Source organism: Rana temporaria, chromosome 2 (assembly GCF_905171775.1).
Source record: "Rana temporaria chromosome 2, aRanTem1.1, whole genome shotgun sequence".
NCBI lineage: Eukaryota > Metazoa > Chordata > Amphibia > Anura > Ranidae > Rana > Rana temporaria.
In genome coordinates, this window is record NC_053490.1 from 33094124 (window position 1) to 33118932 (window position 24809).

At 44.1% G+C, this 24809-nt stretch overlaps 1 protein-coding gene across 1 annotated transcript in view; it reads right to left on the reverse strand.

Annotated features, from left to right (window-relative positions):
- The window catches only part of KLHL35 (kelch like family member 35), a 42751-nt gene extending 20180 nt beyond the window's left edge, over positions 1–22571 (reverse strand). Inside the window, exon 1 of the mRNA XM_040340038.1 lies at positions 22359–22571. Coding sequence (XP_040195972.1) covers positions 22359–22396 — 38 coding nt within the window. The 5' untranslated portion in view covers positions 22397–22571. The remainder of the gene's footprint in view (positions 1–22358) is intronic.
- Between the last annotated feature and the right edge of the window lie 2238 nt (positions 22572–24809).

Consider the following 24809-nt stretch of genomic DNA (forward strand, 5'->3'; position numbering starts at 1 on the left):
ATACGGCATTAACACCAATAATGCCATTCACAAAAACGGCACGCTCAGTGAGCCTGCGCCGTTGTCCACAGCGCGCATGCACTGTAGACATCGGTGCCTGTCATTATTGTAAATATCTCCTAAACCGTGCAGGTGAAGGAGATATTTCTTGCGCCTACAGGTAAGCCTTAATCTAGGCTTACCTGTAGGTGCAAGTTGTGTGGTTGGGTTTACAATCACTTTGAAGGAACCTATTTAGAAAATAAAAAACAAACCTTTACAACCCCTTTAATCCAGTGGGCAGGCTCAAATGTACTGCCTATAAATCCAAAAAGAAAGGAAGAGGCAGAGGGAAAATTGTGAACTTCAGAAAGTCTGGCTGTCCAAAATGGGCACAAATAATTACCCAAAATTCGAAAGAAAAAGCCTAATCTTTTTGGTTTGACTTTTTGCCTTTTGCTTTACAAGCCCTTCCTAAAAGGATAATTTTGCACCATCATTTTTTTGTAGCTCATGACTGTCCCCACCCACCGTTAGAACCGCGGGGATTTGTTATTTCATGTGCAGCACCATCTGCTGAGGCGATCAGAACCTTGGCTCAGCGAAGATGGAAAAATTGTACGTTTGGGAGCCAACTCACATCTGTACACCGGCTCTACAAATTGTATTCACCACATGACATGAAAATATTTACTTACAGATAAGCAGCCACTTAGACGGCTGGCTAATTTTAGGCTCTGGCAACCTACCCACAATCCCCTATAAAGTCCATGGGCTGGCAAATTGCAGTGGGCATGTATCAGCAGCAATGAGGATGGCACAGACTGCAGAAGGGGGAATGCTTGATGACCATTTTTAATTTTCCTCCTCTATTAATGAGCAATACCACCATCGACATAGAGGATCTCCATAAAGGACTCTGGGTTCTGCCTACTTGTAAAATGCACAATAAAGAGTAATAGCCAGATTCAGGTAGAGTTACGCCGGCGTATCAGTAGATACGCCGTCGTAACTCTGAATCTGCGCCGTCGTGTATTTAAAGCGGGAGTTCACCCGAAAATTTTTTTTTAACCTTAGATTGATGCTCATTTTGTCAAGGGGAATCGGGTAGTTTTTTTTTTTAAATCGAAGCTGTACTTACCGTTTTAGAGAGCGATCTTCTCCGCCGCTTCCGGGTATGGTCTTCGGGACTGGGCGTTCCTATTTGATTGACAGGCTTCTGTCAGGCTTCCGACGGTCGCATACATCGCGTCGCGAGTAGCCAAAAGAAGCCGAACGTCGGTGCGGCTCTATACGGTGCCTGCGCACCGACGTTCGGCTACTTTCGGAAAATCGTGACGCGATGGATGCGACCGTCGGAATCCTGTCAGAAGCCTGTCAATCAAATAGGAACGCCCAGTCCCGTAACCCATACCCGGAAGCGGCAGAGAAGATCGCTCTCTAAAACGGTAAGTACTGCTTCGATTTTAAAAAAACTACCCGATTCCCCTTGACAAAATGAGCATCAATCTAATGTTAAAAATTAAGTTTTCGGGTGAACCTCCACTTTAAGTGTATTCTCAAATTGAGATACACTTAAATCTAGCTAAGATACGACCGCCGGCACCGGCGTATCTTAGCTGTCTATTTACGCTGGCCACTAGGGGCGTGTACGCTGATTTAAGCAAGAATGCATAATTCAACGAGATACGCCTATTCACGAACTTACGCTTGCCTGTCGCAGTAAAGATACGCCGTTTACGTAAGGCGTTTTCAGGCCTAAAGATATTCCACCAAAAAGATGGCGCAGCCAATGTTAAGTATGGACGTCGGAACCGCGTCAAATTTTTAAATTTTTACGTTGTTTGCGTAAGTCGTCCGTGAATGGGGCTGGGCGTAATTTACGTTCACGTCGAAACCAATAAGTCTTTGCGGCGTAATTTGGAGTATGCGCACTGGGATACGTCCACGGCCGTTCGTTCAAAACTTCATTTACGTGGGGTCATGCTTTATTTACATAAAACACACCCACCTCTTCACAATTTGAATTAGGCGCGCTTACGCTGGCACATTTACGCTACACCGCCGTAACTTAGGACGCAAGTGCTTTGTGAATACAGCACTTGCCTCTCTAACTTACGGCGGCGTAGCGTATATATGAGATACGCTACGCCTGCCTAACGTTAGGCACTTCTTCCTGAATCCAGCTACAAAAGTGGTCATTAACCTCCCTGGCGGTATGATTATTTCAGATTTTAGGTGCTGAAAGCGGTACCATTATTTTGCAAGGAAATTTGGAGTTTATAAGATTACAGTATACTGTATGTAATGTGTTTGTTTACTTTTTTGAATTTGGCGGCGTTCTCCGCCCCCGTGCGTCGTAACGTCGCAGGGAACGAAGATCGGCGGCACACATTGACACTGTGTGAATCGAGCGAGGACCCGCTCGCTCACACAGCGCGGCGGCATCGCAGGATCCAGGAACAAGGTAAGTAACTTTGTCTCTGGCTGCAGTGAGGCGAGCCCGAGTCTGGCTCGGGGATACCGCTCTTGGTACAAAAATCTTACCCCGAGCTGCCAGGAGGGTTAATGACTCTTTTTTAATCTTTTCATTTTTTATCAGCCAGTGTATTTATTATATTCAGCTGGTGATGCTGTTTGTTCTGATGAGAAAAGCTGCAATGTCAGTCTCCCTTTAAAACAATGATTTCCAAACTGGGGTCTGTGGGCCGCATGCAGCCCTTTGCTAGTCATTATGTGGACCTTGGGGCCCTATTCTTCCCACTGATACAAGGCACTATTCCTCCCACTGACACCAACAGTAGGGAATAATAGCTGCCACTGATACCAATGATGGGGCACTATCCCCCACTGATACCTATGATTGGGCACTATTCCTTCAACTAATACCAATGGCAGGGCACTCTACCTCCCACTGATATCAATTATGGGGCACTATACCTCTCACTGATTGCATTGATGGAGTGATTTTACTTTCACTGGTAACAAATGACAGGGCACTATTCCTCCTATTGATACCAATGAGGGGGCATGATTTCTCCTATTAATACCAATGACAGGTCACAATACCTCCCACTGATATAAATTATGGGGCACTATACCTCCCACTGATACCATTGATGGAGTGATTTTACTTTCACTGGTACCAATGACAGGACACTATTCCTCCTATTGATACCAATTATGGGGCATGATTCCTCCTATCAATACAAATGACAGGTCACAATACCTCCCACTGATACCAATTGTGGGGCACTATTCCTCCTATTGATACCAATGATGGGGCTCAATTCCCCCCACTGATACCAATGATGGGACACTATTACTTCTACTGATATCAATGATAGGGCACTATATCTCCCACTGATACCAATGATGGGGCACTATACCTCCCACTGATACCAATGGTGGGGCACTATCTCCTTATTGATACCAATGATGGGACACTATTACTTCTACTGATATCAATGACAGGGCACTATATCTCCCACTGATACCAATGACAGGGCACTATATCTGTATCTTAATTCACTCCCTGGTCTGGATCTCTCGCCTCGATTACTGCAACTCCCTTCTCATTGGCTTACCGCTGCATACTCTATCCCCCCCCTTCAGTCCATCATGAATGCTGCTGCCAGACTCATCCACCTTACCAAACCGCTCTGTGTCTGCTGCTCCTCTTTGTCAATCCCTCCACTGCCCAACAAATTAAATTCAAAATACCAACTATGACAAAACATATATACATATACAAAGCCATCCACAACTCTGCCCCCAGCTACATCACTGACCTAGTCTCTAAATACCAACCTAATCGTTCTCTTCGTTCTTCTCAAGACCTCCTGCTCTCTAGTTCTCTCATCACCTCCTCCCATGCTCGTCTACAGGACTTTTCCAGAGCCTCTCCAAGCCTATGGAACTCCTTACCCCAAACTATCCGTCTATCGCCGTATCTACTAGCTTTTAGAGGATCCCTGAAAACCCTCCTCTTCAAAGAAGCCTATCCTACCCACATCTAACAACTGTATTTTAATTGTGTCCATCTGATCACCCCCCACAATCTACTACCCATTGTTCCACTTGACCCTCCCTTCTAGATTGTAAGCTCTAACGAGCAGGGCCCTCAGATCCTTCCTGTATTGAATTGTATTGTAACTATACTGTCTTCCCTGATGTTGTAAAGCGCTGCGCAAACTGTTGGCGCAATATAAATCCTGTATAATAATAATAATAATATCTCCCATTGATTTCAACAACGGGACACCATTCCTCCTACTGATTCCAATTATGAGACACTATTTCTTTCACTGATACCAATGACAGGGCAAAGCAGGAACAAATATTGTCTCTGGACAGCCGCACTCTGAACAGATTGTAGCCTTTTATTAAAAGAAGGACTGCAAACAAGTCACAGCAAAATAAAATAAAACCTGACTGCTGACGCGTTTCGCACTGAAACTAGGGCACTATACCTCCTGCTGATACCATTAATGGAGTACTACAACTGATACCTACCATGGGGCACCAAACCTCTCACGGATACCAATGATGGGACACTATTCCTCTTCCTATGGGGTCATTTTTTTACTACAACTGACTACGAAACCCTGAGGCATTGTTACTCCCTCTGATGCCAGGACATTTTCTCTCCCCACTGTCCACAATCCAGGCCCCCTGAAGTCTGAAGGATAGTAAACTGACCCTTTGTGCAGATGCAGTATTCAGCTTCAGAAGTCTTTAACCCTTGGGGAGTCGGGACTATCTCACCAAAACTCTAATTTCTATTGCAGGGGTACCTAAACTTTGACTTATATCCTGATGCAGACTTCTAGGGAAATCAGTGAGCCAATCACACAGCAAGAAACTAAATTTCATAGGGCATTCTGTACACGGCAATGTGTGTCAGCACAGCAAATAGTTTTCACCAGGGGGAGTGTGTGACAAGGTGACAACACAGGAGCACAACTGGTAGACAGCTGAGGAGCTTTGTCACCTTTTTCATATTTTTTTTTCCATCTCGGTGATACTGACCTCCTGAAACTTTTTTCAGCCACCTTAGGCCTCAGGCCTCGTACACACGACCGAGGAACTCGGCGGACGAAACACATCGTTTTCCTCGTCGAGTTCTTGTTAGGCCTGTAGAGGAACTCGACAAGCCAATTTTCTCTATTCCCGTCGAGGAAATAGAGAACTTGCTCTCTTTTTGGCTCGTCGAGTTCCTCGACAGTTTCCTCGCTAAAAAATGTACACACGACCGGTTTCCTCGGCAAAAAAAAACTCCCACAAGTTTCTTGATGGGTTCTGCCGAGGAAACCGGTCATGTGTACGAGGCCTGATACACACGACCGTTTTCCTCGACAGAATCCATCAAGAAACTTGGTGGCAGAGCTTTTTTGCCAAGGAAAACGTATGTGTGTATGTTTTTCATCGAGAAAACTGCTGTGGAACTCAACGAGAACAAGTTCTCTTTTTCCTCGTAGAGAGTCTCAATTTCCTTGTTGTGTTTCTCGTCGGGCTGGTTTGCGACGAGAAACACGATCGTGTGTATGCTTAGAAACCCGCGCATGCTCAGAATAAAGTATGAGACGGGAGCGCACCTTCGGTAAAAGTAGCGTTTGTAATGGAGATAGAACATTCGTCACGCTGGAACAGACTGAAAATCGCGAATCGTCTCTTACCAAACTTTTACTTAACATGCGGTAACATGAGATTAGTAAAAGGGAGGCGCCAGTGGAATCAAACTTCCCCTTTATAGTGCCGCCGTACGTGTTGTACGTCACCGCGTTTGAGAACGACAAGATTTTGTCTTGACTGTGTGTACGCAAAGAAAGCTTGTCAAGTTTCTCGACAAGCCTGACAAGGAACTCGTTTCATTTACGACGAGTTCCTCGGTCGTGTGTACGAGGCCTTACAGACCGGCTTCCTGAGGCCTCGTACACACGACCGATGAAACATTGTTTTCCTCGACGAGTTCCTTGTTAGGCTTGTGAAGAAACTTGACAAGCTTTCTTTGCGTACACACTGTCAAGACCAAATCTCCTCGTTCTCAAACGCGGTGACGTTCAACACGTACGACGGCAGGGGAAGTTTGATTCCACTGGCACAACCCTTGGGGCTGCTTTTGCTAATCTCATGTTACTGCGTGTTAAGTAAAAGTTTGGTGAGAGACGATTTGCACTTTTCAGACTATTACAGCGTGACAAATGTGCTATCTCCGTTACAAACACTACTTTTACCGAAGGTGCGCTCCCGTCTCATGCTCTATTCTGAGCATGCGCGGGTTTCTAAGCATACACACGAACGCGTTTCTCGTCGAAAACCAGCCCAACGAGGAAATTGAGACTCCCGTCGAGGAAAAAGAGAACTTGTTCTCTTTTTTTCTCGCTGAGTTCCTCAATAGTTTTCTCGATGAAAAACATACACACGATCGTTTTCCTCGGCAAAAAAGCTCTGCCACCAAGTTTCTTGATGGATTCTGTCGAGGAAAACGGTCGTGTGTACGAGGCCTCAGAGTGACTATGGTGGGCCATGTAAGGTATGTTGTCAGGGACACTTATTGTCACCACCAGGGGTGTGTCAGTTGTCACCCTATACCATGAAGTACCTGGACCTTCATGGTGGGATCACCAGGTATTCGTTTATTGAAAGCTGCAGATTTATCATGCTACTGGTTGTATGGGACTTTAGGTTTACATATAATATAATTCACAGAATCACCAGGTTTTTGCTTCTTATTTTATATATTTTTGCACAATGAATTCATGTCCCTGTTGCTCATATTTTATTTTTACTGCCTACAAAAAATGAGATAAGTTGTCAGTCATTGGCAGACAGACAGGAAATGAATTTCCAGGTGTTTTCCTATTACATGATATTCCCGAGTTTCCTGCTCCTCTGTGAAATAGATTTGGACCTCACCGTTCATTATTTATTTATTTTGTCCATTTTACTGTAACATGTGGGCCCTATTTATTTAAGTCTAGGGGGGGATCCGGCAAGACTGCTTGCATTTGGATCTGCCGCACATTTAGTGACTGGCGGATGTGTAGCCGGTAAATGTCAACCAATATTAAACTGAGCGAGAAATCTCCCCAACAGGGACAAAGCAATGAAAAGCAATGTCTACAAGGTTCCAATCTTTCCTCACTATATCTTAACCACTTGCCGCCCGCCATATAGCAGAATGACGGCGGCAAAGTGGTTGTCAAATCCTGACCGGACGTCATATGACGTGATCAGGATATCACAGCCGACGCACGCCCGCGATGGTGCGCAGTGCCGCAATCGGAGGTGCTGTGACACAGTCTGACACACAGCAACTCCCATCGTGGTATGAAGCCTCTGACAGAGGCTTCTTACCACGTGATCAGCTGTGACCAATCACAGCTAATCATCACATGAACCAGGAAGTGTGGTTAAACGTCTTTCCTCGGTTTACGCTGACAGGGAGAGCCGATCAGCGGCTCTCCCAGTCAGAAGAGGGGGTCTGTGCTGATAATCAGCACATTGATTAGCCCCCATCAAAAGGTGTCAATCAGTGCCCAACACCTGCCAGCCTGTCCCCTAATAATTGCCTATCAGTGCCCACAACAGTACCGATCAGTGCCCACAACAGTGCCAATCAGTGCCCAAAAAAGTGCCAATTAGTGCCCGATCAGTAATGCCTGTCAGAGCCCCATCAAAGTGCCAATCATTGCCACTCAGTAATGCCTGTCATAGCTCCTCCTCAATACTGCCTATCCAGTGCCACCTATCAGTGCCGTCAGTGTCACCTATCAGTGCCCATTTTTTTTCAATTGTCAGTCTCAGGCTCTATTTGTGGAAGGAAAATGATAACAATTTTGTTTGGGTACAGTGTAGCATTACCGCACAATTGTCATTCAAAGTGCGACAGCGCTGAAAACTGAATATTGTCCTTGGCAGGAAGGGGGGAAAGTGCCCGTTATGGAAGTGGTTAAACCAAAAAAAAATGGTTTAAAGTTTTACTTGTTTTTAATGTCTTTAAAGCATTAAAAAATAATCCCTGGCGATCCTTCTATGTGCTTGGTGATCCTGCCATGTGACACTTCCTGTTCCAAACTTGCTTTCCTATGTTGTCACCCAGTCATATGGGCCCCTGTTGGAAACTATAAAAGTTTCAGGAGTTCCTGATTTCCAATTTGGCCCTCACCGCAGCTGGCCCTTTGAGAAAGCGTAGCACGATTCTCATACTGTATGTAACTGGCGGTTTCCAATTAAAAAATTGGCTTGGGTGAGGACACCATGGGATCCCTGGACAGGTAAGTGCCATTGTTTACATTCCTTGTAATAGGAATAAAAGTGATCAAAAAAAAAAAAAAAGTGTAAAAAAATTAAGTAAAAAAAAAAAAAAAAATTAAAACGCTGTCCCCGGCAGCTCACGCTCAGAAGCGAACGCACGCGTAAGTCCCGCCCACATAGCTAAACGCTGTTCAAACCACATATGTGAGGTATCGCCGCGTCCGTTAGAGCGTTTGCAATAATTCTAGCACTAGACCTCCTCTGTAACTCTAAACTGGTAATCTGTAAAAAAATTCAAAGCGTCGCCTATGGAGATTTTTAAGTACCCAAAGTTTTCCGTCATTCCATGAGGGTGCGCAATTTTAAAGCGTGATATGTTAGGTATCTATTTACTCGGCGTAACATCATCTTTCATATTTTACAAAAAAATTGGGCTAACTTTACTGTTTTGTTATTTTTTAATTCATGAAACATTATTGCGCAAATACCGTGCAAGATGCAATGACCGTCATTTTATTCCTTAGGGTGTCTGCTAAAAACACATATTTAATGTTTGGGGGTTCTGAGTAATTTTCTAGCAAAAGAATGATGATTTGTACATGTAGGAGAGAAGCAGGGCTGGACTGGGACAAAAATTTGGCCCTGGACTTTATCCAGACTGGCCCACTTTGACAGGTCTCTCCCAGGTCAACTCCCCCCCCCCCCCCGGCCACCCAAGCCCCCTCTCCCCCTTCACTAGCCACTAGCTATTCTACTTTATTAGAGTAGAATGGCTGGTACTGGTACTCTTATAGGCAGTACCAGTGGGGAAGCTAGACATTGTTTCACCCGGGGCAAAGAATCAGTTCAGTGCCCCCCCCCCCCCCCTTATGGGACAAGATTAGGCAGAATTTAGAAACTCCCAGGCCATAGCTGTTGAGTCAGCTGTCTGTCCCCTCCCCCATGCTCCTCTATTTTCCCCCCTGCTCCTCTGGTCCTTCCCCTGCTTCTCTGTTCCCCCCAGGTGAGTGCTGCGGGAAGGGAGAGACAGAGGAGCGGAGAGGGGAGGCGGTCCGCTGTCACTGAAGCCGGCCCACTGAGCCATCGGCCCACCGGGAAACTCCCTGTAGTCCCAATGGCCAGTCCATCCCTGAAGAGAAGTGGCAGAATAGGCCCGGTATGGAGGTGGTATAAAAGCCCAGTATTGAAGTGGTTAAATGTGGTGAAGCTCTGCTGTTTTCCAATCCAATCATGTGCAAGCAAAAATGCTTTTTTTTATAATCCTTGTACCTCAGGGTATGACCAATTTGCTTGGAATCTAGGAGCCAGCTAAAAAAGTTAGGAGCCAGAAAACGCCCCCCGTCCCGACGAGCTTGCGCGCAGAAGCGCATATGTAAACGGTGTTCAAACCACACATGTGAGGTATCGCCGCGATCGTTAGAGCGAGAGCAATAATTCTAGCCCTAGACCTCCTCTGTAACTCAAAACATGCAACCTGTAGATTTTTTTAAACGTCGCCTATGAAGATTTTAAAGGGTAAAAGTTTGTCGGCATTCCACGAGCGGACGCAATTTTGAAGCGTGACTGGGTATCAATTTACTTGGCGTAACATTATCTTTCATAATATAAAAAAAAATGGGGATAACTTTACTGTTGTCTTATTTTTTAATTAAAGCAGAGTTCCGGCCACAATTTCACTTTTTGAATATAAATACCCCTGTAATACACAAGCTTAATGTATTTTAGTAAAGTTAGTCTGTAAACTAAGGTCCGTTTTGTTAGGTTGTTACAGCATTTAGACACTTTATAAAATAGAAATTGACTGGGGCCATCTTAAGTGTGGGCATCATGAAGCCAGACTGTATGACTTCCTGGATTTCAGCCTTGCAGATCTTGCACATGCTCAGTGCTGCACAAGCAGTTTCAGATCAGGTTTCAGCACCTGTACTGTCCAAGTTACATGATTCTTTGAGACTGGGGAGTGCACAGACTCCTGGAAAGTTACACCCACTATATTCCCAGGAGTCTGTGCAGTGTAGGTTAGGAAGCATTAAGCACCTAGGTGCAGGAAGAGGGAAGATTAACTATTCTGCCTAGCAACAACACTTTGAAGGCATCTAAAAAAAAAAAAAAAATCGTAAAGGACTAATGACATTTTTTTAAAACTACTGATGTAATGTTATATTTATGGGTGGAACTCCACTTTAAAAAAAGTGTAATTTTTTCCCAAAAAAGTGCGCTTGTAAGACCGCTGCGCAAATACGGCGTGACAGAAAGTATTGCAACGATCGCCATTTTATTCTCTAGGGTGTTAGGATAAAAAATATATATAATGTTTGGGGGTTCTAATTAGAGGGAAGAAGATGGCAGTGAAAAATAGTGAAAAATTACATTAGAATTGCTGTTTAACTTTAATGCTTAACTTGTAATACCAACAACCACCACCAGATGGCGCCAGCCCACCTTCCAAGTCACCAGGACACCATTTCTAGTCGCCATGGCGACCTGGCGCCCGGGATTTGTCGAGCCCTGTGTACCTGATTGGATATTTTTCAGCTTCACCGTATTCACTCTGGGGAAATTTGGATTGTTTTACAAAGTGTAGTTGCCCTCTGCAAGTGCATTTGCTCCACAGATTAGTGAATGAGGAAAAGCTTTACTTTGCAAAGAACACCCAATCACGTGCAAGGAAAACGAGAAAAACAGCATTTTTACTTGCGCATGATTGGATGCTCATTTACTAAGCTCTGGAGCAACTGCACTTGCAGAGTCTATTTGCCTTTAGTAAATCCACCCCCAATTATTGCAAGAAATAGAGATGAGGAATTGCTCTACGAACGTTCAGCCACAAATCTGTATGGCGGCTCTGCTGATGTGCCTGTTATCAGCAAGCTGCTTATCTCAGCGAATATTTGTGTTTTCACATGTCATTGTTTTTTATCTCAGACACATGTCACCATTCCTGTGTGACGCCGGCCTCACACACGTGGCATGTATCGCAGACAGATGTGGTTAGACGTGTTCCTGTGACCGGAGAGAAGACGAGTCCTCTGAGGTTACAAGACGAGCCAACTCGCTGTCTGTCTTGAAAAAAAAGGGAAATGACTTTAGGTGAAATAGCGGATATTTTCCGTGTCTGTAGAGTTCACACAGAGGGGGATTTCTACAGATCTTCACACATGAGACATTTCACAAACCGCGTCTTTCCAAATGAACAGCCCGCCGTACAAAGTACAAGATTCAGGCCTTTGCACACCATCGCAGGCTAAAGAATATGTGACCCCTCACCTTCTAAAACAGTCTATTCAGTTAAAAATAAAAATAAAAGGCAAAGCATTTATACATATACACACAATATCTATCAAAAGTAAGTACACCCCTCACATTTTTATAAATATTTTATTCTTTTTCATGTGACAACACTGAAGAAATTACACTTTGCTACAATGTAAAGTAGTGAGTGTACAGCTTGTAAATTTGCTGTCCTCTCAAAATAACTCAACACACAGCCATTAACCCCCCTGGCGGTATTCCCGAGTCTGGCTCGGGGTGAGATTTTTATACCAAAAGCTGTATCCCCGAGTCAGACTCAGGCTCGCTACGCTGCAGCCAGAGACAAAGGGCCAGATACCAAAATCGGTATCCCCGAGTCAGACTCAGGCCCCGTACACACGGCCGAGGAACTCGACGTGCCAAACACATCGAGTTCCTCGGCCAGCTCAGCCCTGAAGCCGCCGAGGAGCTCGGCGGGCCGAGTTCTCCCATAGAACAACGAGGAAATAGAGAACATGTTCTCCATTTCCTTGTCGAGCTCCTCGTCGGCTTCCTCGGCCGAAAGTGTACACACGGCCGGGTTTCTCGGCAGAATTCAGCCAGAAACTCGGTCGGAAGCTGAATTCTGCCGAGAAAACTGGTTGTGTGTACGGGGCCTCAGGCTCGCCACGCTGCAGCCAGAGACAAAGGGCCAGATTCACGTAGAATCGCGGATACGTTACACTGCCGCAAGTTTTCATCGCAAGTGCCTGATTCACAAAGCACTTGCATGAAAACTTACGCCGGCGTAAGCCCGCGTAATTCAAAGGGGCGTGTGCCATTTAAATTAGGAGCGCTCCCGCGCCGGACCTACTGCGCATGCTCCGTTTTGAAATTCCCGCCGTGCTTTGCGCGAAGTGACGTCATTTTTTCGAACGGCGACGTGCGTAGCGTACTTTCGTATTCCCGGACGTCTTACGCAAGAACAAAAATTGTTTACATTTTGACGCGGGAACGACGGCCATACTTTATACAGCACATAGGTGTGCTGTGTAAAGTTAGGGCAGCTAAAACGACGACTAACTTTGCGACGGGAAACTAGACTAGCAGCGACGTAGCGAACGCGGAAAACTGTCGTGGATGGCCGTAACTACTAATTTGCATACCCGACGCTGGTTTACGACGCAAACTCCCCCCAGCGGCGGCCGCGGTATTGCATCCTAAGATCCGACAGTTTAAAACAATTACACCTGTCGGATCTTAGGGCTAACTATGCGTAACTGATTCTATGAATCAGTCGCATAGTTAGGAAGACCCTAAAACAGAGATACGATGGCGTATCAGGAGATACGCCGTCGTATCTCTTTTGTGAATCTGGGCCCAAGTTACTTACCTTGTCCCTGGATCCAGCGATGCCGCCGCGCTGTGTGAGCGAGCGGGACCTCGCTCGATTCACACAGTGTCCTCCTGTGCCGCCGATCTCCATTCCCTGCGACGTTACGACGCACGGGGGCGGAGAACGGCGCCAAATTCAAAAAAGTAAACAAACACATTACATACAGTATACTGTAATCTTATAGATTACAGTACTGTATGTAAAAAATACACCCCCCCCTTGTCCCTAGTGGTCTGTCCAGTGCCCTACATGTTCTTTTATATAATAAAAACTGTTCTTTCTGCCTGAAAACTGTAGATTGTCCAAAAGTGTCCCTTTATGTCAAAAATGTTTTTAGAGCAGCTAGAAAACAGCGATAATAAATTATAATCACTTGCAGAATTGTGCGATAGCGATTTGTGGGGAAATTCGTCATAAAAAAATGTAAGTGAGTTATTCCTAAGAATTACAGGCCTACAGTATAAAATGCAAAATTTCCTTGCAAATAATGGTACCGCTTTCAGCACCTTTTTTCTGAAATAATCATACCGCCAGGGAGGTTAATGTCTAAACCGCTAGTTACACTAAGTGAAAATGTCCAAATTGGGGGCCAAAGTGTGTGGCCACCATTATTTTCCAGCCTTGCCCCTCTTGGGCATGGAGTTCACCAGAGCCTCACAGGCTGCCACTGGAGTCCTCTTCCACTCCTCCATGACGACATTACGGAGCTGGTGGATGTTAGAGACCTTGCGCTCCTCCACCTTCCCTTTGAGGATACCCCACAGATGCTCAATAGGTTTTAGGTCTGGAGACATGCTTGGCCAGTCCATCACCTTTACCCTCAGCTTCTTTAGCAAGGCAGTGGTTGTCTTGGAGGTTTGTTTGGGGTCATTATCGTGTTGGAATACTGCCCTGCAGCCCAGTCTCCGAAGGGAGGGAATCAAGCTCTGCTGCAGTATGTCACATTACATGTTGGCATTCATGATTCCCCCTCAATGATCTGTAGCTCCCCAGTGCCGGCAGCACTCATGCAGCCCCAGACCATGACACTCCCACCACCATGCTTGACTGTAGGCAAGACACACTTGTCTTTGTACTCCTCACTTGGTTGCCGCCACACACGCTTGACACCATCTGAACCAAATAAGTTTATCTTGGTCTCATCAGACCACAGGACATGGTTCCAGAAATCCATGTCCATACCTCCCAACTGTCCCTGATTTGGAGCGATGTCCCTCTGTCCCTCATTCTCCTCATTTGTCCCTCATTTTGGTCTGATCCATACAGATGTATATAAAATGAACTTTTTATCTATCAAAAAGTGTTTTCCAGTGCTAAACATTTCATCTGATTTCTAAATTGCTGCATTTTTAAATTCCAAGAGCCAATATAAAGGAATAGTAGTGGTAAAAAAGCACTTGTGGGTTTAACCAATCGTATTTTTTTGTACAATTCTCCTTTAAGTCTGTTTACGGACTTGTAATGCATCCCTATGGGATTGTGTCCGTTAGCGGATGGAGCATCCGTTAACGTCCGCAACCATCTGCGTCCGTCAGGATCCGCTTTTGCGGACGGAAGAAAACCCTATTTTTCTTCCGTCCGGCGGAACGGATTGGATGCAGACGGACAGACGGTCCGTCTGCATCCGATTCCCCATAGGGGAGAGCAGAGGAGAGACAGGGCGGTCTCTGCACTGTGTGCGGGGACCGCCCTGTCCGCCGACAGCTCAGCGGGGATCCCCGCTGAGCCGATGGACACACACGGAGCGGACACAAAAACGGTCCACTCCATGTGAAAGAGGCCTTAAGGGTGTACTCATTTTTGTTGCCAGCGGTTTAGACATTAATGGCTGTGTGTTGAGTTATTTTGAGGGGACAGCAAATGTACACTGTTATACAAGCTGTACACTCACTACTTTACATTGTAGCAAAGTGTCATTTCTTCAGTGTTGTCACATCAAAAGATAGAAGAAAATATTTACAAAAATGTGAGGGGTGTACTCACTTTTGTGAGATACTGTATATATATGTATGTATGTAAATATATCATTATAGATACCTTTTTATTTCCCTTTTTATAAGGGATGACATAATCTATGTTCTCAGCTGTATAAGGAGCTCAGCGTTGAGAGAGAAAAACAGCAGGGCATCTTCCCAGTGAAAGTTGCACGACCGCGCAAATGTCAGTTAAAGTGACGCAGTGCCGTATCGCAAAAAAAATGGCATAGTCAGGAAGGGGGCAAGTCCTTCCGGGGCTGAAATGGTTAAAGCGGATGTCCGCTGGAAAAAAAAATATTAAAAGCCAGCAGCTACAAATACTGCAGCTGCTCACTTTTAATATTAGGACACCGGAGGGGGGGGAGTGTTCTGATCAGCGGGAGTTCCACTTTAGGGTGGAGTTCCGCTTTAAATTGTCTAGACCAGTGGTTCTCAACCTTCTAGGGCCGTGACCCCTTGATAAAATTTCACAAGTTGTGGGGACCCCTAACAGTAAAATTATTTTCGTAGCGTGGGTTGTCAGCACCCAAGGCAAGACAAGTAATTTACGCCCCTAACCCACAGACATTTAGTGCTCCCCGAGTCCTTGTAATGGCAACTATAATCGCACGTAGTGTCACTTAATGTCTCCGACTTCACTGTGTCTCCAGCTCTGTGGTGTCTCGCAGTGACACCTATGCTGAAATCAGGAGATGGGGTCTCCTCCAGCCCCTCCCACTTCACATTCCTCACCAGTCAGCTGACCTCTAGTCTTTGCCCCCAGCCATGCCATAAAATGAATGGGTGCCTGCGAAGAGGCTAAGTGGGCAGCTGCGGGCTCCAGGAACAGCCCAGATGGGTGGCCACATGCTCCAGGGATAGCCCTGTTGGGGGGGCTCCAAAAATGCTGGGAGAGTGATACAGGCTTCAGGAACAGCCCAGGATTTGGAGACCCCCTGGTAAATCATCATCAACCACTGGTCTAGAGGCATAAAGCTGGCTATTATTGATCCATGGCTGTGATCTACGACTGCAGTTACCAAAGTAATACCAGGGACATGTAGACCCTGTTCTTTGCCACAACATAAATCAACATCGCCACGTCAGAATGGCGCACTCCACTCTTCTCATACAGGGGTTGATTTACTAACGGCAAATAGACTGCACACTTTGCAAAGTGCAAATACACTCTGCAAGTGCAGTTGTTCCAGAGCTTATTGAATGAAGTAAAGCTTTACTTTGCAAAGAATATCCAACCACATGCAAGGAAAATAAAATCAAAAACATAATTTTGATTGCACATGATTGGATGATGGAAGGCAACAGAGCTTCCCCTCATTTACTAAGCTCTGGAGCAACTGCTTTTAGTAGTTCAACCCCTTACTGTCCACCATAGCTGTTCAATAGTAATGTGGACTTTACTAAGGGAGAAATGTCCACATTGGCACAGCGAACCATCATCACTGACACTACTCAACGCAAAATAACACGGAAAAAATACTCAAAAACGAAAGATGAAATGGGCATAAAATTGGTCAAGTTTGGTGATTTGGTAATGTCTGACCAATTATAGTGTATGAGAACCACAGGCTGTAATCGGGAAGCCTATCAGAGCCAACTGCTGTTATTCAGATGGCCGGCGCTCACCAGGGGGCCGGCCATCTGAATAGTGGGCAGCGGCGACAATACATAATGCAATGCATGAATTTATGTATTGTTTCAGTGGCGGTGCAGGAGTGAGGGGGGGCGGCGCTCCTGCGCCCACTATCGACGCACCGCCACTGGTTGATCCTCTCAGAAAGCGTATGAGCTGGTGACCTCTTGTGGTGTCTGCTCTGCCGACTGGTATCAGTTTGCAATGTTCCCAGCTATCCTTGTGAACTACAAAGCACCTCTACCCAATTGTAAAGCGGACCTTCAGTAATTTTTTCATCGTTCCATCCATTAAATCTTCTGCCCTTGTCATTTTACCTTTGGATAGTAAAACATTTTATTTCTGCCAGTAAATAACTTATATGGCCCACTTCCTGTTTCTTGTCTGGTAAAAAGCCTAGGCTTATGACATCATGCACAACTCTCTCTCTCTCTCTCTCTCTCTCTCACTCTTGTGAGAGTTTGCCAGGAAGGGAGGGCAGATGAGTCATAAGAGGGCCAATGAGAGCCGCAGGGCTGGAGGTGTGCCTCTGTGTGTAAATCCAGGAAGTGAACAGGCAGCAGCTTCAGCTGCCCACAGTTAAAATGGCTGCAGCCAGACTCAGTGGAGGGGGATTTCTGCAGAATATTTGGCAAGTACAGAATCACAGTATATATAAAATAATATGCAAAGTTGTTGGAGGGAAGCTTCAGAATGTCAAAGATGTTTTTATTACAAATTATGTGAGCAGACTGGAGAGGACTGGAGAGGAGGAGGGGGTGTTCTTTGGTCCTGTCCTGTCTCATCCATTAAGTACAGTGAGTGAGTGTTGTCAGCATAGGACAGGAAGTGTGTTACTGGCAGGATCTCCAGATGGAAATAAAGATCTTCAGATGAAAATAAGGGGAGAAAAACAAAAACAAATGCAGCCACCACAAGGACTTTTTACTTATTTATTTATTTTGTGTGTCTGTGTTTTGAAACACTGCGATGTTCAGTCAAAACAATTGTGCATGTTTATGCAAAAGAGCTATCAGAGGACAGATCTTCTGACCACCATGTTATTTCTATGGAAAGCCTTAAAGATACCCACAAATATGAAAGAGCAGACCCTACCAACTAAACCAGGGGTCGGCAACCCGCGGCTCCGGAGCCGCATGCGGCTCTTTTAAACCTTTGCCGCGGCTCCGGGGCACCTTTTGCGGCCAGCGGAGGACTTTACACAGCGATCCCGGAGTTAACAGTTTGCTTCGGGCGCACTGTGATAAATGTCCCGCCCTCCTCCTCCTAGAAGACTAGCTCGTGTGATAGAGCCAGTGTGCTGTCTGTCACACAAGCTGGTCTAGAGGAGGAGGGCGGGACATTTATCAGCGCGCCAGCGTGGGGGAGCATCGTGACAGCCGGACCGTGACACAGCACAGAACAGTAAGGCTGTGAGGGGCTTACAATGAGGGGGCTGGCTTACGATGGTGACAGGAACTAATTATTTGTTAATGATGATGATGGGGGGTGGGGGGGGGGGGGGGCAGGCTTGCGATGGTGACAGGAGCTAATTATTTTTTGATGATGGTGGGAGGGGGGGGGGGGCTGGCTTGCGATGGTGAGGGGAGCTGATGATTTTTTAATGATGAATCATCATTAAGAAATCATCAGCTCCCCTCACCATCGCAGGCCAGCCCCCCCCCCCCTCCCACCATTATCATCATCATTAAGAAATCATCAGCTCCCGTCACCATCGCAAGCCAGCCCCCCCACCATCATCATTGCTGATGATGATGGTGGGGGGGCGGGGGCTGGCCTGCGATGGTGAGGGGAGCAGATGATTTTTTTATGATGATGGTGGGGGCTGGCATGATTTTTTAATGATGATGATGATGGTGGCGGCTGGCTTGCGATGGTGAGGGGAGCTGATGATTTTTTAATGATGATGATAATGGTGGAGGGGGGGGGGGGAGCTGGCTTGCGATGGAGAGGGGGCTGATGATTTTGTAATGATGATGGTGGGGGGGGGCTGATGATGATGAGGGGGGATGATGATTTTGTAATGATGATGATGATGATGGTGGGGGGGGGGGGGGCTGATGGTGATGTAATTAATGATGGTGATGGTGGGGCTAATGATTTTGTAATGATGATGGTGGAGGGGGGGGGGGGGCTGATGATGGTGAGGGGGGCTGATGATTTTGTAATGATGATGATGATGATTGCATTTGCTGGGCATGTAGAGGTGGAATCTTATCCGATATTGGGCATGTAGAGGTGGAATCTTATCCGATATTGGGCATGTAGCGGTGGAATCTTATCCGATATTGGGCATGTGGAGGTGGAATCTTATCCGATATTGGGCATGTGGAGGTGGAATCTTATCCGATATTGGGCATGTGGAGGTGGAATCTTATCCGATATTGGGCATGTGGAGGTGGAATCTTATCCAATATTGGGCATGTGGAGGTGGAATCTTGACAATATCAGATAAGATTCCACCTCCACATGCCCAGCAAATGCAATACTGTACAATATCAATTAGCAGTGTTATATTTGTTTTAAATGTCGCAATGGTTTTGCGGCTCCCAGGTTTTTTTTTCCATTCGGAAACCGGTCCAAGTGGCTCTTTATGTCTTAAAGGTTGCAGACCCCTGAACTAAACCAAGTGTTCATATATATAGACGTGCTGCAAAGACAGATTGCATCTCTCTGCAAATGCAACTGGTTTCTTATCTACTCTCAGACCTCGTACACACGACCGAGAATCTCGTCGTAAAAGAAACGTTGTTTTCCTCGACGAGAATCTTGTCAGGCTTTCTTTGCATACACACTGTCAAGAAAAAATCTCGTCGTTCTCAAACGCGGTGACGTACAACACTTACGACGGCACTATAAAGGGGAAGTTTGATTCCACTGGCGCCACCCTTGGGGCTGCTTTTGCTAATCTTGTGTTACTGCGTGTAAAGTAAAGGTTTGGTGAGAGACGATTCGTGCTTTTCAGTCTGTTACAGCGTGACGAATGTGCTATCTCCATTACAAACGCTACTTTTACCGAAGATGCGCTCATACTTTATTCTGAGCATGCTCGGGTTTCTAAGCATACACACGAATGTGTTTCTCGTCGAAAACCAGCCTGACGAGAAACACGATGAGGAAATTGAGACTCCTGGCGAGAAAAAAGAGAGCATGTTCTCGTTTTTTCTCGTCGAGATCCAGGACAGTTTTCTCAACGAAAAACATACACACGACCGTTTTCCTCAGCAAAAATGCTCTGCCAGCACTTTTCTTGATGGATTTTGCAGAGGAAAACGGTTGTGTGTACGAGGCCTCAGACATGAAGTGACAAAAAGAAAGACTGTAGAATATGTGAATATATTATCATGAAGTGAATAATTATATAATGCAATAATAAAAGTAATGGACAAAGAAAGAGAGAGAGAGAGAAAGAGAGAGAGAGAGAGAGAAAGAAGAGTTGAGAGAAAGAAGAGATGAGAAAAAGAAGAGAGAGAGAGAAAGAAGAGAGAGAGAAAAGAGAGAGAGAGAAAGAAAGAAAGAAAGAAAGAAAGAAAGAAAGAAAGAAAGACTGTAGAATATGTGAATATATTTTAATGAAGTGAATAATTATATAATGTAATAATAAAAGCAATGGACAAAGTAAGAGAGAAAGAAGAGTTGAGAGAAAGAGAGAATGAAGAAATGAGAGAAAGAAGAGAGAGAGAGAAAGAAAGAAAGAAAGAAAGAAAGAAAGAAAGAAAGAAAGAAAGAGAAAGAAAGACTGTAGAATGTTTGAATATATTATCATAAAGTGAATAATATTATAATGTAATAATAAAAGCAAGGAATGAGAGAAAGAAGAGAGAGAGAGAGAGAGAGAGAGAGAGAGAGAGAAAGAAAGAATGAAAGAAAGAATGAAAGAAAGAAAGAAAGAAAGAAAGAAAGAAAGAAAGAAAGACTGTAGAATGTGTCAATATATTATCATAAAGTGAATAATATTATAATGTAAAAATAAAAGCAAGGAAGGAAGAAAGAGAGAAAGAAGAGATATGTGAAAGAGAGAATGAAGGAATGAAAAAAAGAAGAGGTGAGAGAAAGAGAGAGAGAAGGAGAAAAAAAGAAAGACTGTAGAATACGTGAATATCTTATCATGAAGTAAATAATAATTGAATGTAATAATAAAAGCAAAGAAACGAAGAAAGAGAGAAAGAAGGGTTGAGAGAAAGAGAGAATAAAGAAATTAGAGAAAGAAGAGATGAGAGAAAGAAGAGAGAGAGAAAGAAAGAAAGAAAGAAAGAAAGAAAGAAAGAAAGAAAGAAAGAAAGAAAGAAAGAAAGAAAGAAAGAAAGAAAGAAAGAAAGAAAGAAAGTGTTAATATATTAGCATAAACTGAATCATATTATAATGTAATAATAATAGTAAGGTAAGAAGAAAAAGAAAAAGAAGAGATATGAGAAAGAGAGAATGAAGAAATGAGAAAAAGAAGAGAAAGAGAAAGAAAGAAAGAAAGAAAGAAAGAAAGAAAGAAAGAAAGAAAGAAAGAAAGAAAGAAAGAAAGAAAGAAAAAAAAGAAAAAAAGACTGTAGAATGTGTGAATATATTATCATAAAGTGAATAATATTATAATGTAATAATAAAAGCAAGGTAAGAAGAAAGAGAAAGAAGACATATGAGAAAGAGAGAATGAAGAAATGAGAATAAGAGATGAGAGAAAGAGGACATGAGAGAAAGAAGAGACGAGAAAGAGAAAGCAAGACTGTAAAATACGTGAATATATTATCATGAAGTTAATAATATAATAAAATAATAAAAGCAAGGAACGGAGAAAGAAAGAAGAGATATGAGAAAGAGAGAATGAGGAAATAGAGATAAAGAAGAGATGAGAGAAAGAAAAGATGAGAGAAAGAGAAAGAAAGAAAGAAAGAAAGACTGTAGAATATGTGAATATGTTATCATGAAGTGAATAATATTATAATGTAAAAATAAAAGCAAGGAATAAAGAAAGAAAGAAAGAAGAGATGAGAGAAAAAGAATGAAGAAACGAGATAAAGAAGAGATGAGAGATAAAGAAAGAATGAATGAATGGAGTTGATTTACTAAAACTGGAGAGTGCAAAATCTGGTGCAGCTCTGCATAGAAACCAATCAGATTCCAGTTTTTTTTGTCAAAGCTTAATTGAACAAGCTGAAGTTAGAAGCTGATTGGTTACCATACACAGCTGTACCAAATTTTGCCATCTTCAGTTTAAGTAAACCAACCCATTGGGGTTATTTATCCCTTATTATCACAATGAAACAAAATAAAAATCTTTCATGTAAAATGACAAGATATAAAAGTAGAAAGAGAAAAAAAAGGAACAAAGGAACACAAAAGAGTAAGAAGGGGAAAGAAAAAAAAAAAAGGAAGGAAAAGTGTACTGTAAAATGTCAATATATAGGTAAATAATATCATTATTGTAATAATACAAGATATAAAAAATATATCTGAACTACTATAACTAACTATCATAATACGATAGATAGATAGATAGATAGATAGATAGATAGATAGATAGATAGATAGATAGATACGATAGATAGATAGATAGATAGATAGATAGATAGATAGATAGATAGATAGATAGATAGATAGATAGATAGATAGGTAGGATACAAATATATACAGTATAGATAAAACAAGAAACAAGGAAAATGAAAAATAGGTCATATATTATCAATATAAAAATAAATAATAACATAATATAAATATGTAATAATGTATGACATAAAATAAGTAAATCTAAATACAATAGATAGATAAAAAGATAGATAGATAGACAGATAGTTAGACCCCCAATCCTGACACAAAGCCCAGGAATAATAGGCTGTATGCCCCCCAGTGTGATGCACAAAGACAGACACAATGAGTCGGGGACATGTCCCATTACCTCGGTTGGGAGGGTCGGGCTGGTTCGCCGTCTCTCATGCTGTCGCGGTGAAGTCAGGTGAGTACCATGCACCTGTATTTGTAGTGGATGTGGAGGGCGGTCCAGGAGGGTGACTCTCACTGACGCTTCCAGAGAAGGCGACTATCAATTCTTCCTGCTGAGGATGATGTATTCTGTCTCAGCTGTGTACAGTGTATGTTATGTGTGCGGGGGAGGAGGAGGAGGAGTTCGCTCCCAGTCCTACACAAAGAAGGGGGGGTTCCCCTCCCCGGGGCTCAGGCTGCTTTACATACACGTGATTGTGGGGGAACCCTGACTCTGTCCGCACAGATAAATCCAGCTCAGTGTACACTGTGGAAGTTGTTTAATGGAGAGTGCAAAATCTGGTGCAGCTCTGCATAGAAGCCAATCAGCTTCCGGGTTTTATTGTCAAAGCTTAAAGTGATTGTAAAGTCTCAGGCCCAGATTCACAGCGGAGATACGCCGTCGTATCTCTCAGAGTATCTATGCGACTGATTCATAGAATCAGTTACGCATAGATAGCCAGAAGATCCGACAGGTGTAATTGTTTTACACTGTCGGATCTTAGGATGCAGTACCGCGGCCGCCGCTGGGGGGAGTTTGCGTCGTAAACCAGCGTCGGGTATGCAAATTAGGAGTTACGGCGATCCACAAAGGTTTTTCGCTTTCGCTACGTCGCCACTAGTCAATTTTTTCCGTCGCAAAGTTAGTCGTCGTTTTGGGTGCCTTAACTTTAGACAGCAAACGTATTGCTGTCTAAAGTATGGCCAAATTAAAAATTTGACGTCGTTTGCATAACACGTCCGGGAATACGGAAGTACGCTACGCACGTCGCCGATCGCAAAAATGACGTCAGTTCGCGCAAAGCACGGCGGGAGCGCGCCTAATTTAAATTGTACCCGCCCATTCGATTTGGACTGCCTTGCGCCGGACGTAGTTACGATACACCGCCGCATGTTTCCAGGTAAGTGCTTTGTGGATCGGGCACTAAAACTGAAAACTTGCGGCAGTGTAACGTAAAGGGCTTACGTTACACGGGCGCAATTGTACCTGAATCTGGCCCTCAGTTTTTATTTTATTTTTAATAACAAACATGTTATACTTACATAGTTACATAGTAGGTGAGGTTGAAAAAAGTCCATCAAGTCCAACCTATGTGTGTGATTATATGTCAGTATTACATTGTATATCCCTGTATGTTTTGGTCATTCAGGTGCTTATCTAATAGTTTTTTGATATTATCGATGCCCCCCGCTGATACCACCACCTGTGGAAGGAAATTCCACATCCTTGCCACCAGTGGCAGCTGGTGCTCAAAATTTTTGGGGGTGCAAACAAACTGAAAAAAAAAAACCATCAAACACAGCCACTGTGCCCTTCAAACGCAGCCACTGTGCCCATAAATTGCCACCAGTGTGCCATCAAACGCAGCTACTGTAATCATCAATTGCTGCCAGTGTTGCCAGTGTCCCCCATAAATAGCCGCCAGTGTGTGCCCATCAATTACTGCCAGTGTGCTGCCAGTTTGCCCAATCAAATTCTGCCAGTGTGCCCCCCCCCCCCCATTGCCCGTCACTTACCTGTCTCGGGTCACGGCACTGTCCTCCGTGTCCTGGATGTCTTCTCCTGTCCTCTTCCGTCTTTTGCTATGACACATTGACGCTGTGGCACTGTGATTGGATGCCTGATAGGTGTCCAATCACAGCGCCTGTCACTTCAGCCAATCAGGTGGCAGGTAACCAGACCCGGTACACCTGATTGGCTGAGAGGCGGGTCAGAGTTGGGGAAGCAATGTATTCGCTTCCTTAACACAGCACTGTGTAAACAGCGAAAAAACAGCAGTGCACGTGCTGTTTACCATTTTGGAAACCTATTAGAGCCCACAGGCTCTAATCGGGAAGCCCATTAGAGCCTCTGGCTCTAATCAGGCACTTCCAAAACACACCCGCCGCAATGAATGAATCTATCTATTGGTAATAGAGCGGTGCAGGAGAGAGGGGGCGGCGCTCCTGCGCCCTCTCTGGACACACCGCCACTGCTTGCCACTCTTACAGTAAAGAACTCTCTACGTAGTTTAAGGTTAAACCTCTTTTCTTCTAATTTTAATGAGTGGCCACGTGTCTTGTTAACCACTTAAGGACCGGACGAATATGCTGCTAAATGACCCAAGGGGTTTTTACAATTCGGCACTGCGTCGCTTTAATAGACAAAATTTGCGTCCTTTTCTTCCCACAAATAGAGCTTTCTTTTGGTGGTATTTGATCGCCTCTGTGATTTTTATTTTTTGGGCTATATACAAAAATAGAGCGACATTTTTGAAAAAAAAACAATATTTTTTACTTTTTGTTATAAGAAAAATCAAAAAAACAAAATTTTAGTGAAACATTTAGGCCAAAATGTATTCAGCCACATGTCTTTAGTAAAAAAAAA